Source organism: Thamnophis elegans, chromosome 9, assembly GCF_009769535.1.
Source record: "Thamnophis elegans isolate rThaEle1 chromosome 9, rThaEle1.pri, whole genome shotgun sequence".
Classification (NCBI taxonomy): domain Eukaryota; kingdom Metazoa; phylum Chordata; class Lepidosauria; order Squamata; family Colubridae; genus Thamnophis; species Thamnophis elegans.
The window spans coordinates 25,149,422-25,164,697 of NC_045549.1; the positions used below are offsets into that span (position 1 = coordinate 25,149,422).

The following is a 15,276-nucleotide window of genomic DNA, read 5'->3' on the forward strand; positions in this document are numbered from 1 at the left end:
GAAGCCGCCTGAAGATGACGAATGAGACTTCGTCGAAACGTCGCCAAGACATCTCCAATTCTACGCGGGAGAAAACCCGAACAACTAGAGACTATATATATATATATATATATATATATATATATATATATATATATATATATATATATATATATATATATATATATATACATACATACATACATACATACATACATACACACACACACACACACACACACACACACATACTAAAACCAATTCAACATTAAGGTGATTAGTACAGTTGAACAATTAATACTTGAGTATTTTTTTTTCAACATTCATTATTCAATTTTGAAATTTAAATGAGACTGTAAAGTGCTTCAGTGAGAAATCCATTAAAAAGTGTAATGAAAATTTCTCTTTCTACTACTAAAAAACCATTCAATGATCCTAGGGGGGGAAAGCATTTATTATACCTACTGTTACTGATTTTTGTTTTTTGCAAAGTTATTGTTGTTAACCTCTATTAAAAGAAATGCTTCAATTGTTGGAGAGCTAAGCAAATATTTACTTTAGAAATGAATAAACAGTTTAAGTTTCTGTCAATAGTTTACTCACATTTTGTTAAGTTGATCATTTGTACCATCGGCTACTGAAAACAAAATACTTTTCCGGACATTATTACGAGTATCTTAAATTACAGAACTGCAATTATTGTTTAAAAAGTAATAATGTAATTTTGAAACAACATATGGTAAATAATAAAGACTTCCACTTCAAGCCTTTCCTGCATTATAGTGATTTTAGCACAGTGTAGTTATTCAAATAACAGAACTGAGTTTTTAGAGGAATAATTATACTCACTATGTCGGTGTTAATTTCAAATTACACTACCACTTTTTAAAAATTGTAGTATCTAACTCCTTTTTTTGTAGCAGTCTTGCTTTCAAGATGGATATAACTTCACTACTAATGCTTTCCTCCTTTGACACAATAAAGAACTAGTGATGTCAAATGAGCATTTGCAGAATGCCTTTGAAGGTTAAGTAATTGCAGCTCTCAGATAATCCAGGGTAATCTGCTCTGACTAAATGGAAGCTACATGCCCAAGTTTGGCATCCAGGATGATTGTCTAGGAGTAAAGGATATCTTTGATTTTGGATTTACCTATTGTCTTGGAAAGAAACCATGCATCTGCTTGCGGCTGTTTGTGTCATGATCGGCATTTTGGAAGCAGTGGATAGTTTCTGCCCTTCTCAATGCAGCTGCAGTTACCACGGCATGAGTGATGGAACCAGAACAAGGTATTTCCCCCCCCCCTTGACTTTTCAAGTATGTGTTATACTTGTAAGATTCCCATCCGTTATCAAATAACAACAAAAAATGTTAATGAAATTTTAAGGGGAGATTTGTATTTTTGGAAGACTGTTTTAAAATCTGGTGTAATCATGGATTAGGTAACCCATCAAATTGGATGATAAGCAGAAGCTAGTCGGCTAAAGGTACAAACACACATATGTGCACACACACCGGGGGGGGGGAGGAATTAAAATTCGAACCAAATTAGGAATAGTATTTACACTGGGCTTAGGATCTACTTACGGCAATGTACCAGTTCATTAAAAGTGAGATTCCTTATCTTATCTAGTCTGTACATTTAATGTAATAATGAAACTGTGTTAACCTAGATGTAAAAAAAAAATCCTTCCATTACTCTATATGTAAAAATATTGTGTAAGAGGATACAGTTTTCTGCTCTATTATGAAAAATTGCTTTATTTTCTTTTATAGAGAGAGATAAGCACACTGGCTATACAATGTGATCCAATCAAGGGGAAGGTTTCAATGCTGTATCTCCATTATGTGGAAATTGAAACCTTTTCTTGATTTAAAAAAAATAGCAGGATGATAAACAAAATGATTCAAAGTGATTAGGGCAATAAGCTTATAAATCTTATTCATTCCTTCACATGCCCAATATGAGAGATAATAAGCAAGTTTCTTCCTAGTACTGGTGTTATATGCTCATCTAATTTAAAATAAAAATAAGTTTTAACATATACTACATTTTAAAGTAATATAATCAAGGAATCTCCTTTATAAAACAACAATAAAAGTATTTTACAAAACTATCGTGTTTTCTATTTGACAGTCTCAGATTAGGTGAGGAGATAATTCATTTAATGACCTAGAGATAATCATATTTATCTATTTCATCTGTTTACAGGGTTGTAATGATAAAATGTGTCAGGAGAGGAAAAGATATCTGAATGCCATTCTGAGTTTTTTGAAGGAGAGTTTAGAAATAATTAAATGTAATACTATCTGTGTGAAGTATATTTTAAGCCCACTTTAATTTGTGGATTGTCCTTTATTTGGTCACTTCTATGTTCAGGCTGTCATATCTTATTTCACTATGCTTGATCCTGAAGTGGTACAATTCTTAAAGGTGCATTTATTTTCTTAATAATTTAAGACCCCAGTTATTAACCATACATTCAGATAAATTATATAAGGATGCATTAAAGGTGTTTCATGTGGATGATACTTTATTTCTGCTACTGAAAGGCACTTTTAAAATTATCATGTTACAGAACAAAATTCAGTAGACAAATCAGTTGCTTTCCAGGACTATATATATATAACTTCTTTGGCTTTCCCACCATTCCTCATTATTTGCAAGAAGAGAGCCATAGTGAACACAGCTGGATTGATTTGTCACTAGGACCTCAGTTTATTTTTTAAATACATTGTGAAAACCTATATGACCATAGCTGTTTCTCTTTGTTTTTTATTAGATCTGTGCTTTGTAATGATCCTGATATGTTTGAAATCCCTATCAATATTCCTGTGGACTCTGTAAAACTCCGGGTAGAAAAGACAGTCATAAGAAAAATTCCAGCAGATGCTTTTTATTACCTGGTGGACCTCAAATATCTATGGCTTACTTACAATTCTATCACCAGCATTGATAGCAGAAGCTTTTATAGTTTAAAGCAGCTACATGAATTGCGTCTGGATGGCAATTTGTTGTTGCGTTTCCCTTGGGAGTCATTGGCTGAGATGTCCAATCTACGAACTCTAGATTTACACAATAACAAAATGACCAGTATTCCAGTTGAGGCCGGCAAGTACCTGAGAAATCTCACTTACTTAGATATATCTAGTAACAAACTAACATCCTTGCCTTCAGACCTCATGGATATCTGGCTTCCTTTTTCTGAAACAAAAGTACCCAGAAATACAGATACTCCGATGCACAGGGTCATATTAGGTAAGCATGAGCAATTTGATTTCTTTCTTTGAATTGTGTCTTCTGAGGGAATTTAGAATTAGTCCATAGTATGAGCTCACTGTGATCAATCAGCTTCACAGTAGCTGATCAACTATTGTTCTCATACTGAAAAAATGTTTTGTTGTTGGCCTGGGTGTGCAATTGTTACAACTGAGATTGGCATTTCATTGTTGTGTAGACATTCAGTAACAAAATTAGTTGACCCATTTTGATCAGCACATTGGTTGGTTGAAAGCTTCAGCAAGTTAAATGCAGCCAGCCACATTTCCTAGTGGAGCAGAATTTAGTGTGCTGAATTGGTATATTCAAGACTGGACTAGTCTTCCCTTTAGACATGGGATATAGAATGTTATCCTTAACAGCTGGTAAGAAATTACTGCTTAATTCAACTAGGGTAGGAAAAACAATTATTCAGCCTTGAATAATTTTTAATTTTTACAATTAAAATTAATTTGAAACACAGTAATTTACAACATCTCCTAATATATGACTTTCCATACAGCCATGCATTATTCCATTTTCACAATCTTTGCTTGTAGTAAAGCACCTCTATAAGATTAATTTTGTAATTGTAGAAGTATGTTTTTCTAGTTTAAAAAAACATAGTTGAATTTCATAATCTTAATATTTCTTGCATATATATATATATATATATATATATATATATATATATATATATATATATATATGTTGTATTTGTGCTGATAAATAAATAAAGGGAAACTAGTATAGATCTATTTCAAGCTATTTAGCTCTCATCAGCTAGCCATACCCTTACTGGGATTAGAACCTGTGCTGTATTACATTTTAGGCAGATGTGTTAACCACTAAACCACAAGGTTCTTCTCCTTTATCAGCTGAGCCAGGGAAATAGGTATGTATTTAGTGTCACAACCCCTGGTATGCCCAAATATGGGAGGAAGCCTACTACTTCCTATCTCTTGTCTATCGGCTCATCACAAGAGACCATCCAGACAGAAACCCAATATTTTTACTGTTGCCTTTGTTACATTTGTGTTGTATTTGTGCTGATAAATAAATAAAGGGAGACTAGTATAGATCTATTTCAAGCTGTTTAGCTCTCATCAGCTAGCGATACCCTTACTGGGATTAGAACCTGTGCTGTATTACATCTTATATCATATATATCTGTTTATGTTGAAAAAATAATAAGCTAGAATTTTCTTTTTTAGCTCCTTAAAATGTTTTAACAATTGCAACAGAAAAGGCTGGCTGCTTTCAATTTAAGTTGCATAAATCTTGAATAAATATTCTAACATTAGATTTATCAGAGGGAAATATATGTACTACTTTGGTCCCATAGTTTGCCAAATCATTTACCTTAAGCTGGAAACAGAGAAAGGAAATCCAACTATGCTAATTAAGTGTACATTTGCTGACATTTTTCCCTGTTAAGGTCTGCAGGACAATCCATGGTATTGTGATTGTCGTATTTCCAAGCTGATTGAATTTTCCAAAACTGGGGATAGTGCTCTTATATTCCTGGACCCTTTTGTGGCTTGCAATGGACCTGAAAGCTTGTCTGGCATCTTGTTTCAAAGAGCAGAGTTGGAACAGTGTTTGAAGCCATCAGTAATTACTTCAGCTACAAAGATTACATCACCTCTAGGAAGCAACGTGCTTTTACGCTGTGATGCAACTGGATATCCCACGCCACAACTCACCTGGCTTAGAACAAACAATAGACCAGTGGACTATACAGGTACAGTATGTTTAAAAATTCACCTGCTGAAGATGTGCTAAAGTGATTCTTTAATGTTTGAGAGGTACAAGTTCAGTTTTCTGCTTATGAATTTAAATAAAGCTGCTTTAAATTTACTCATAGAAATAAAAATATATACCATAGTTTTCGGAGTATAAGGTGCACTGGAGTATAAGATGCACCATGATTTTGAAGAAGTAAATTAAAAATAAAGTTTTTGCACTCTGCAGGCTTCCCAAACCCTCTGCACGCCTCGTTTTTTGCAAAAAAAGGGGGGCATGCAGAGGATTTGGGAGGCTCTTAGAGTGCTCCTGGGGGCTGGGGGGGGCAAAAACAAGCAAAAGTCCTGTTTTTTGCTTATTTTTGCCCTTCTCAGTCCTCAGGAGCACTCTTAGAGCCTCCCAAATCCTCTGCATGTCCAATTTTGCAAAGGGGGTGGGGTTTCGGTAGGCCAAAAATGCTGTATTCAGTGTATAAGAGTCTTGAAGAGTGTTCGAAGACTTCAGTTAGTCCAGAACGCAGCCGTGCGAGCGATTGTGGGTGCACCCAGGGTGCACTGGCTACCCATTAGTCTCCGGATCTGCTTCAAGGTGCTGGTCGCTACCTATAAAGCCCTACATGGCATCAGACCTGGGTACCTGAGAGACCGCCTCCTGCCGATTACCTCCCATAGACCGATTAGATCTCACAGGTTAGGTCTCCTCCAGATTCCATCCGCCAGCCAATGTCGGCTGGCGACTCCCTGGGGGAGAGCCTTCTCTGTTGCAGCTCCAGCCCTCTGGAATGACCTCCCGGTGGAGATCCGGACCCTTACTACCCTCCCGGCCTTCCGCAAAGCCACCAAGTCCTGGCTGCTCCAGCAGGCCGGGGAGCTTGTGAAACATCCAGCCCCACGGAAACTGTGAATGTTGCGCTTTTTTTTTAAAGTGTTGTCTTTGTCTATTTATTTCCCCTTCCCTTGTCTATTGTGAGCCGCCCGGAGTCCTTCGGGAGTGGGCGGCATACAAGACAAATAAATAAATAAATAAATAAATAAATAAATAAATAAATAAATAAATAAATAAATAAATAAATAAATATAAGACACACTCAGATTTTCACCCTCTTTTTTGAGGGAAAAAGGTGCGTCTTATACTCCAAAAAATAATCAATCAGTATACTGTACTGAGTTTTAGAAATTAAAAAACCCTTAGAAAACAAAGAGGTTTTTTTCACTTGAGTAAAAACATTTGAAAAGATGTCTCCATGATATTCTGATGAAAATCTAGAAGCCAAGTGGGAATGTGTTTTCAAACCACACAATTTTCTATATGAAATTTTGTCAAGGTTGTAATTTTTTTTAAAAAAATAATGGAATAGTAGTGTTGAACGTCCTGCAACATAAATAAAAATAAAAATCTATAAAATTTATACGATGGAACAGCCATCTTTTATTCTACAGCCACCCGTGTACCTGAGTTTCAGTATTGTCCAATTTGCAGACTTTGCAACACCATAACTTTGATTGAATTGAACCTCATATGTTTGACTTGGTTTATGAGATTAATAGTGGTACGTTGTGTTCAATCTTGAGCAAAATAGGACTTTGCTCTTATTTGCCTAGAAATTGGAAGGTGTAAATTTTCTATTGATCCTAACATTTTTCAGTCAATGCAAATTATATAGGTTTAGTTTATTAATTAGCCCATAGGCCACATCAAAGTGCAGAGTTCCAAACACAAATTAGTACTAAAATCCGATAAAAACAATTTAAAATGAGATTGAAATATAATACAATTGAAATTGAAATTGGAATAAAATACAAATATAATTTAATATATAGGTAAATAAAATAAAATAATCTTTCAGTATCATCCCTACAATCTACCCCAATCAGTCCCATATATGCTGATCTCAATCAAACCATTTTGCTCAAGTACTGTGTTTGGCCTATGGGCTAATCAATAAACTAAACCAAATTAACTAAACCCAGTCAATGCAGCTGATGTCATGCAGTAAGAAAGAATGTTTGTGACAATACTTTTGATTGTCCCTAGAATCATAGAGCTGGAAGAGAGCATAGAAATAATCTAGTCCAACTCCAGCTCAAGGATGAATCCACTGGAGTATCTCTGCTAGACCTTTGAAGACTTCTAGTTGAAGAATTCATCATATCGTGGGGCAGTCCTGCTTGTTCCTAACAAGAAGGTCCTAAAGATTGGATGTTATTCTCTTAGATCTCTTCTCATGGGCTCTATCAGGATTTTGATTTTTGGTCTCTTTCTTCAATATATTTGCATTATCAAAATTCAATTAGGTAGTACCATCTGCACTGCTGAATTGCAGCTCTATTAATTTGCTTCATAAAACTGATTTTTGCCAATACATATTTTTTACTTGTAGAGATATAAAAGAACACTTCCCTTCTCTCTCTCTAGAGATAGATAGATAAATAAAGATATACATAGATCTTTTCAAGTATTATGGCATGATGGGAAAATGAAATCTGTCATGGCACAGATGGGTATAACATTCAAACTCCCGCCAAAAAACATTTGTCTTCTTTAAAATATGCAAATATCTGTCTGTATTTATGGAAATTACGTTCCCAAATTTATACATTTAGAGAAAATTCTGTATAGAATTATATGCTAAGGACAAGTATTGAAGATGCTTGTATTTTTAAAGAAATAATTTATAGGAGTGCTGGACTGGATCCGGACTGATACACATCCCTAAACATATACTATTATTACATTTTCTTCTAGCTTAATCTTGCAACATAACATTACATTTCACAAAGAATTCTAAAATTGGTTTTCATGTTCAAATAGGAGTATAATAGCTTTTTTTTTTACTTTTATCTCCAACCAGTTCTTGTAAAGAAAAAAAGAGTAACGCCTGTCTCATTTTACATTGGTCTTTAACCAAATGAAATCTGAACCCAATGCATGGTATATGTTCTGACCCCCTCCTCCGTCCTGTAACGAATGCCGAGACATGCTTAACTGGAATGTTACAGCACTTTATTAGCAAGAAACCAAAATCTCGGTGGCTGAAAGCCAAGCATAACAAACAGATAAGAACCTTGGCAGCAACTCAGGCTTCGACAGATAACTGCTTCTCCAGCATTAGGAATGACATTGACTCCTGCAAAAGGGGCGTGTGTACAAGCATTCCTTTTATAGTCTTGAAAGGAGCCTAATTACCACCAGCTGAGTGCAATTACCTCCTGTAACTGCGCAACTGTTCCTTACGCCTATTAGCTCTCCGGTGCCGGGCATCCAGGAACAACTCCCTTGGCTCCTCCCCACTGCTGACGTCCGGATCACACTCCCTTGTCTCCTCCCCACTGGTCCAAGGCTCAGGCGCCTCCTGGTGGCCAACCAGCCTCTCTGCGCCCTGCTCGGAGTCGGAACCCTGTCCAGGGTCTTCCACATCCTCCAAAGCCAACTCATAGGGCCCCTCGCTGTCGGAGTCTGGTGGCAGCTCCAACGGCTCCTGCTGGGCCACAACAGTATGCTAGATCTACAAATGATGATTTGAAATGAATGGGAGGGAAATCTATTTTTATGAGCAACATAAAAGAAATAAAGCAAACAAAAGAAAGAGAGGGCTCCTATTATTCACTGCCCTCTAGTTGATTACTTGAGAGTTTTATACAGGGCTGCCGAGAGGCTTACTAAGTGCTGGAACAAGACTAATATGGACCCCTAATATGGACATGTTAATTCCCCAAGTCTCTTATTTAAATCCTCTGAGTGCCAGGATCTCCCCTTTGCCAACCTTTTTTCCTGCATTGTCCCATGACAGCTTGCCTTTCCTATGGGGACTTCCTTTCCTTGCCGCACTCTGACCTCACCCACTCCACCACCTGATCCACTCACCTCCCCCATGGAAGCAGGGTGGGTTCAACCCAGGCCCCTCCCCCTCATCCCTGCCTGGGCAGCAGTTTGCAGGATGCCTTGACCCAAGAGAAAGAGGACTGGAGGGCAACAGTGTGCATGCTCCCAAATGCTCTGACGCAACCCCCCCCCCCCCGGAACAGTTGCTCTATACATCCCGGTACCCGCCTGCTTAAAACAAGACAGAGTTGGGTTGACTTTCTTTACTTCATCCTCTCACGAGTAGCTGTAAAGTGAAACCGTGTCTGCAATGAAGGGTCAAAGAAATACTTCTCATTTGAAATCTTTGTCCCCTAGCCTCCTAATGTTGTAGCTTCTTTGTATTCAGATTCATTCATTTATAAATAATATACAATATTTGACTGCCATTTATATTGTGTTTCTTTCTTTCCCAGTTATTCAAGAAAGTCCAGGAGAAGGTGAAAGATGGTCCATTATTAGTCTGACAGGCATTTCCTACAAAGATGCAGGAGACTACAGATGCAAGGCCAAAAATTTCGCTGGAATGTCTGAAGCTTTTGTTACTCTCACTGTTATTGGTGTTACCACAACGGAATCTTCCCCAAAATATGGCAAGAAGACAGGAACAGAGCAAGCAAATATTACTCAAGAAGATGTCAAACTAGAATTTTTCAATGTGACACTTTCTTCTTCTACAATAGCATCCACAACCACCTTTCCATCTACAACTATGGCCACCACTGAAAAATTCACAACTAAAGGAGAAACTGACACAAAGCAACCTGAGCCCATGCCTGATGACAAAAAGAATGGGAACACAATTGTGAGTGGAAGGAAAAAGCAATTGGATACATCACTCAGTGTAGAGTCAGCAGATGAACAAAATATCACTCTGAAAAACCTAAGAGTAATTCCTGAAACCAGTGAAAGAGTGACCTTGATGTGGAAAAATATTGATGTCTCTAATAGCTCTGCTGTGACTGTGCTGTATTCCAAGTATGGAGAAAAAGTGATGCTGTCACTAAATCCAGATCCCACAAAAAACAAAGTGACAATAGATGGTTTGGAGCCTAGCACAAAGTACATGGCCTGTGTCTGCCCCAAAGAGATGCTTCCCACCAAAGACCAATGCATCATTTTCTCCACGGATAGAATTACTCTGGAAGACAATTCTCCTATTTCCATTTTGCTAGTAGCTAGTGGGGTAGCCTGTGCACTTGTGATACCACTCATTTTTTTCCTATTGTATAAAGTTGTGATGCTTCACAGGAAACCAAAATTCATCAAGGAAGATGAACTTGCAAAAGAGACTTATATCAAATTTGAAACTCTTTCTTTTAGACCACATTCCATGGGAGCAAATGTGGAGATCTGGACTCACCGGAACACCGATGAATCTGAAAGACAACTACTTTGTTCTAGGTCAAGTATGGATTCGCAGATGACCTTCAAAAGTGAAGGTTCTAGGTCAAAGTACTTCTACTAACTCTGGGTTCTGTAGATTAGACAATCTACAGAACCCAGAGACAGCAGAAGTTCTCTGACCAAGAACCTTCAATTTAGATAGAAGCAAAAGAAGCTGAGACCCAATACTGGATCAATGCCAGTCACAAATCATGGATGACAAATACTGTAAATGATAGAAATTAAACTCTTATGTGGTGAGGAAAGGAAAATGCTTCTACAAAAACATTTAATGACACTTGATTATTCCCGAAGCACTTATCACTGTATAGCTTTTTTCTGATTAATATTTTGTTGTTTAAAAAAAGTTTTATGTAAAATATGTATTTTTTCTTCCATGATGCTCTCCATATTTCTTTCAATTATATACTGCAGTTCAATGCAAAGTACTTATCAATATTTTGTTTAACTAACTCAAACTCCTGAGTTATGCATGAGTGGAAAAACTCAATGGGGCACAACCCAGAGTAAGCCATTTCAATTAGGTTGATGAATTAGTTTGATTTTGTATTGTGGTCAAGAGGTTGTATAATTAAAAATATGAGATTCAATTTGGGGAATGCACATAAATATTTATAAGGTCAAGGTGTAATGCAGTTAATCAGCACTAAGATTATATATATATGCAGCTAACTAAAGTAAGTCAGAAGCTACACCTGGAATAAGTCACAACTAAATTCCACTCAAATCACTTATTTGATAACTTGGACCTATTATGTAATTCCACGATAGATTCTTTTCAGAAGAATCATGTGAGGAATGCATTTCCTCAACCCATGGAATGAGTTTAAGCTAATGATGAATATGCATAAGTAAGAGCTGCAACAAAGGAACTAACATTATATAATGAAATTGTATAGTATTTTCTTCCTAAGCAGTGGGTTGGACTATAAGACCTCCAAAATCCCTTCTAACTATTCTATTCTGTTCTATTCTATTCTATTCTATTCCACTCCACTCCACTCCACTCCACTCCATACTGCATAGAGGTAAGCTAGAGGAACATATTTTGGACTTATCCATTAAGATTAGAAAAGAATATTAAGAATAAGTAAAGGAGAGTTTGAAATATTAAAACAAATAGTATCTTTTTTCAAAAAATCTAGGCCACAGTACAATGGTTCTCCTCCAGTATTTGCCTTAGTATTTATCTGGTATTCAATGATATATTGCTATTGATTATAATATTTTTATTTTAGCCATTCTAAGTACCTTATTCTAAGTAATTCTAGGCAATAGTGGTTAATGCATCAGTTCTTGAATGTGAATGAAATGATTAATCCTTTTTTAAATACCTAGTAACATTATTAGCCTTTATTATGGTCAAGAGGCTGTGATGGCTCAGCAGTTAAATAAGCTGAGTTTGTTAGCTGGAAAGCTGACAGTCTGGTTCAAGATCTGCATGCTGTGTGATGGGATGAGCTCTCGTTACTTGTCCCAGCTCCTGCCCAGCTAGCAGTTTGAAATCGTGCAAATGCAAGTAGATAAAGAGGTACCACTTTGCTGGGAAGTTAACAGTGTTCCATGCACATTGGCTTATGGTCACGCTGGCTACATGATCATAGGAATGTCTATGTAGACCATGCTGGCTTCCTCAGCTAAAAAATGAACATGAGCACTGCCCTCCTAGAGTCGGAAATGACTGGACAGGTGAAACCTTTACCTTTAACCTTCTTATGATCAATGGCCAAATGTATACACGTTTACATTATGAAGGTTACAGATTTGGAATTTCAGAAAGTAATGAAAACTGAAATAACATAGAGTGAAAGAAGTAGATTACTACCGTAAAGAATTCAAACACTTTAAACAGAACTGAAATTATAGAAGTATCACATTCTGGTTTCTCCTAATAGTGTATTTAGTTGCTTTTCTTTTAATAAGAAAAATATTAAGTTAGATTTTTGGAGCTTAGTAGAAGACTTAATACCTTTTATTTCTCATGTAAGCAGAGTATATCACCTTTGGAACAGTTTCTCCCATAGGATTTGGATGGCCCTGAATCTATGTTAAAAGCTTCATTCTTTTCCATGAGCCCATCCCGGGCACCAGACAAGAATGGTGGATAAGCTTGTGTTTCTGAGAGATGGTTTATACAATTGGTGACCTCCAGCTGTTTGGTGTTTATGTCCTGCTTTATGAATTTAGGGTTTTTTGATGGTTGAATGTAGGGATATTTTATTTACCATGTTCTTTTGGGGTTTTGATATATTGATGTACGCCACCTTCAAAAAAATTGGACAGTTATGTAAATCATAGACAGAATATCAATAAATTTCAAAATCACCCCGATATCTCTAATTTTTGAAAACCTGCTTTTATTTTAACGCTTTGGTTCCCTTCCCAGTTGTGCACATTCTTATCTGTAGCCAGCAAGAGAAACAACAGCTGTAGAATAGCAATAGCAATAGCAATAGCAGACTTATATACCACTTCATAGGGCTTTCAGCCCTCTCTAAGCCGTTTACAGAGTCAGCATATTGCCCCTAACAACAATCCGGGTCCTCATTTTACCCACCTCGGAAGGATGGAAGGCTGAGTCAACCCTGAGCTGGTGAGATTTGAACAGCCGAACTGCAGAACTGCAGTCAGCTGAAGTAGCCTGCAGTGCTGCATTTAACCACTGCGCCATCTTGGCTCTTAGAAGTTTTTGGGACTCTGTAAAAATAAGAATGCCAGCTTTGGGGTTATGGTTTTCATGTTGTAATTTGGTCCTCTGGGGCATGGCATGGCTGCCTCAAGAAGTTTTGTTGGCTCAAGCTCAGTGGTGGGATTCAAAAATTTGTACTACTGGTTCTGTGGGCGTCAGTTTCTGGGTGTGGGTTTGTGGGTGTGGATTTGTGGGCGTGGCAGGGGAAGGATACTGCAAAATCCCCATTCCCTCCCCACCCTACTAACCTGCCTTCTAGCTCTGTTCTCCTGTTCAGGGCAACAAAAGAAGATAGTCTGGGAGGCAGCAGAGGCAGGGCCAGCCTATTTGCTGGTTCTCCGAACTTCTCCAGAACCTGTCAAAACTGGCTAAATACCACCTCTGGTCAAGCTACAGTATCTTGACATTTACAGTATTATTCACTGCATATTATATCTTGATGGCATGGTGATGTATTTACTCCATGTAAATAGATAGTCAACAATAGATTTCTAACAAGCCAAACAGCCTATGATAAATGTTTCCTCCATTGTATTTAAGGGTAGATGGCAAATTGATGGAGTACAATACGGTACATTCAGCAGTTCATTTAGTGACTGTTCAAAGTTATAATGGCACTAAAAAAAAGTGACATGACCATTTTTCACACTCATGACTGTTGCGGCATTCCCATGGTCATGTGATTTACATTCGGATGCTGGGCAACTGACTCACCTTTATGAGGGTTCCAGTGTCCCAGAGTCACGTGATCCCCTCTTGTGACCTTCTGACAAGCAAAGTCAATGGGGAAACCAGATTTACTCAACAACCGTGTTACCGATTTAAGAACTGCAGTGATTTGCTTAACAAATCTGGTAAGAAAAGTTGTAAAATGGGCCAAAACTCACTTAACAAATTTCTCACTTAGTAAAATGAATTTTGGGTTTAGTTGTGGTCTACCTGTATAGATGTGCCTCCGTTGAAGAGGTGGTGCCAGGGAAGGCTATTTCTATTGTCCTTCTCATCATGTAAGACAAGATTGTCAAACTCCCAGCCTGTGAGGCTAGATGCGTCACACACTGGTTACGCCCACGCCTGGTTTAGCGAAGAGGGAAAAAAATTCCAATGCGTCTTGTGACGCGAGTTTGACTTCCCTGGTGTAAGAGAATCCACCTCATACTGCATAATAATAGGGATAAAAATAATTGCATAAAATAATAAGATGGTACAAATCCATCTTTATATAAATATATTTCTGGATCATTTTAGCAAGGCAGGTATATTCCATGATAGAGGTTTTTGAGCATACATCTAGATTTGTATAAAAAGCTAAGAAGTTCAAATAAGGAAAGTGAGAAATTACCTTGTCAGATATAAGGCAATTAGATTCCCTTATCAACTTCATAGCAACAGATGGAACACATAAAGTAAATAAGACGTTACTAAGTAGAGATGCCTAAACATGAAAGAACATTTTTCATGCTCTTGTTCTTTGGATGGGAGAGAATGATGCAACCACTAATCAGTATTTCATGCTATTTCTCTTCCAGAGTGCAAGGACATAAACTCTTGGTAATTGGGGCCAAGAAAGTCAACATTCCCAGGAAGGGTTTTACATACAGCTGTGGTGCCTTCTTGATACTGCCAGGATGACCAGCTGCTGTGGCCTCCCATTCCAGCAGAAATGATACAGTCAACTTGATATTTCCCAGGAATATGGGTGAAGTTTCCGACTTAAGGAGTTGATTGAGTCCCCAATTTCACTAGGAACAAATCAAGCCAGCAAGGATTTTAAAGTTATACATAACCTACAAAGCTCCCAGCTAAGCTCTCCCATTAGACAGAGGTCAATAGATTTCAAAGAATGGTAGAAGAGAATTATTTTTATATCACACGTACTCTCCTGGATTTAAATAAAATGGAGGCACCAAATATATATCAGCAGTTTGGCAGATCAAATCTCACCAGCTCAAGGCTGACTCAGCCTTCTATCAGAGGTGGGTTGCTGCTGGTTTGGCCCGGCTTAGCTGAACCAGTAGTAGAAGTCAGACCTAGGTAGCAGAACCAGCAGTGACCCAGGCCTGCCACGCCCCCAAACCCGTTCCCTCGCCACTGCTGGGCCTCCACCATTTTGGATTTTAGTGACTGCGTATGCGCAGTTCAGTGTAAATTGTTCTGCACATGTGTGTAGAACAATTTACATTGAACAGTGCATGTGCGTGTGAATCAAGTGCATACATGCATTGCGTGTGGGTTGCGAACCAGTAGTAAAACTGGTAGCAACCCACCCCTGTCTTCTTCTGAGGTGAGTAAAATGAGAACCCAGATTGTTGGGGGCAATATGCTGACGCTGTAA

General features: G+C 37.7%; 1 protein-coding gene across 1 annotated transcript; it reads left to right on the plus strand.

Moving 5' to 3' along the window:
- The first annotated feature begins 238 nt into the window (after positions 1–238).
- Positions 239–12,534, plus strand: LRIT3 (leucine rich repeat, Ig-like and transmembrane domains 3). The gene is made up of 4 exons (XM_032223584.1): positions 239–1,268; positions 2,763–3,238; positions 4,677–4,982; positions 9,262–12,534. Exons 1-4 carry the CDS (start codon positions 1,153–1,155, stop codon positions 10,311–10,313), a joined length of 1,950 nt encoding a protein of 649 aa, XP_032079475.1. The 5' UTR covers positions 239–1,152; the 3' UTR covers positions 10,314–12,534.
- Positions 12,535–15,276: the final 2,742 nt, after the last annotated feature.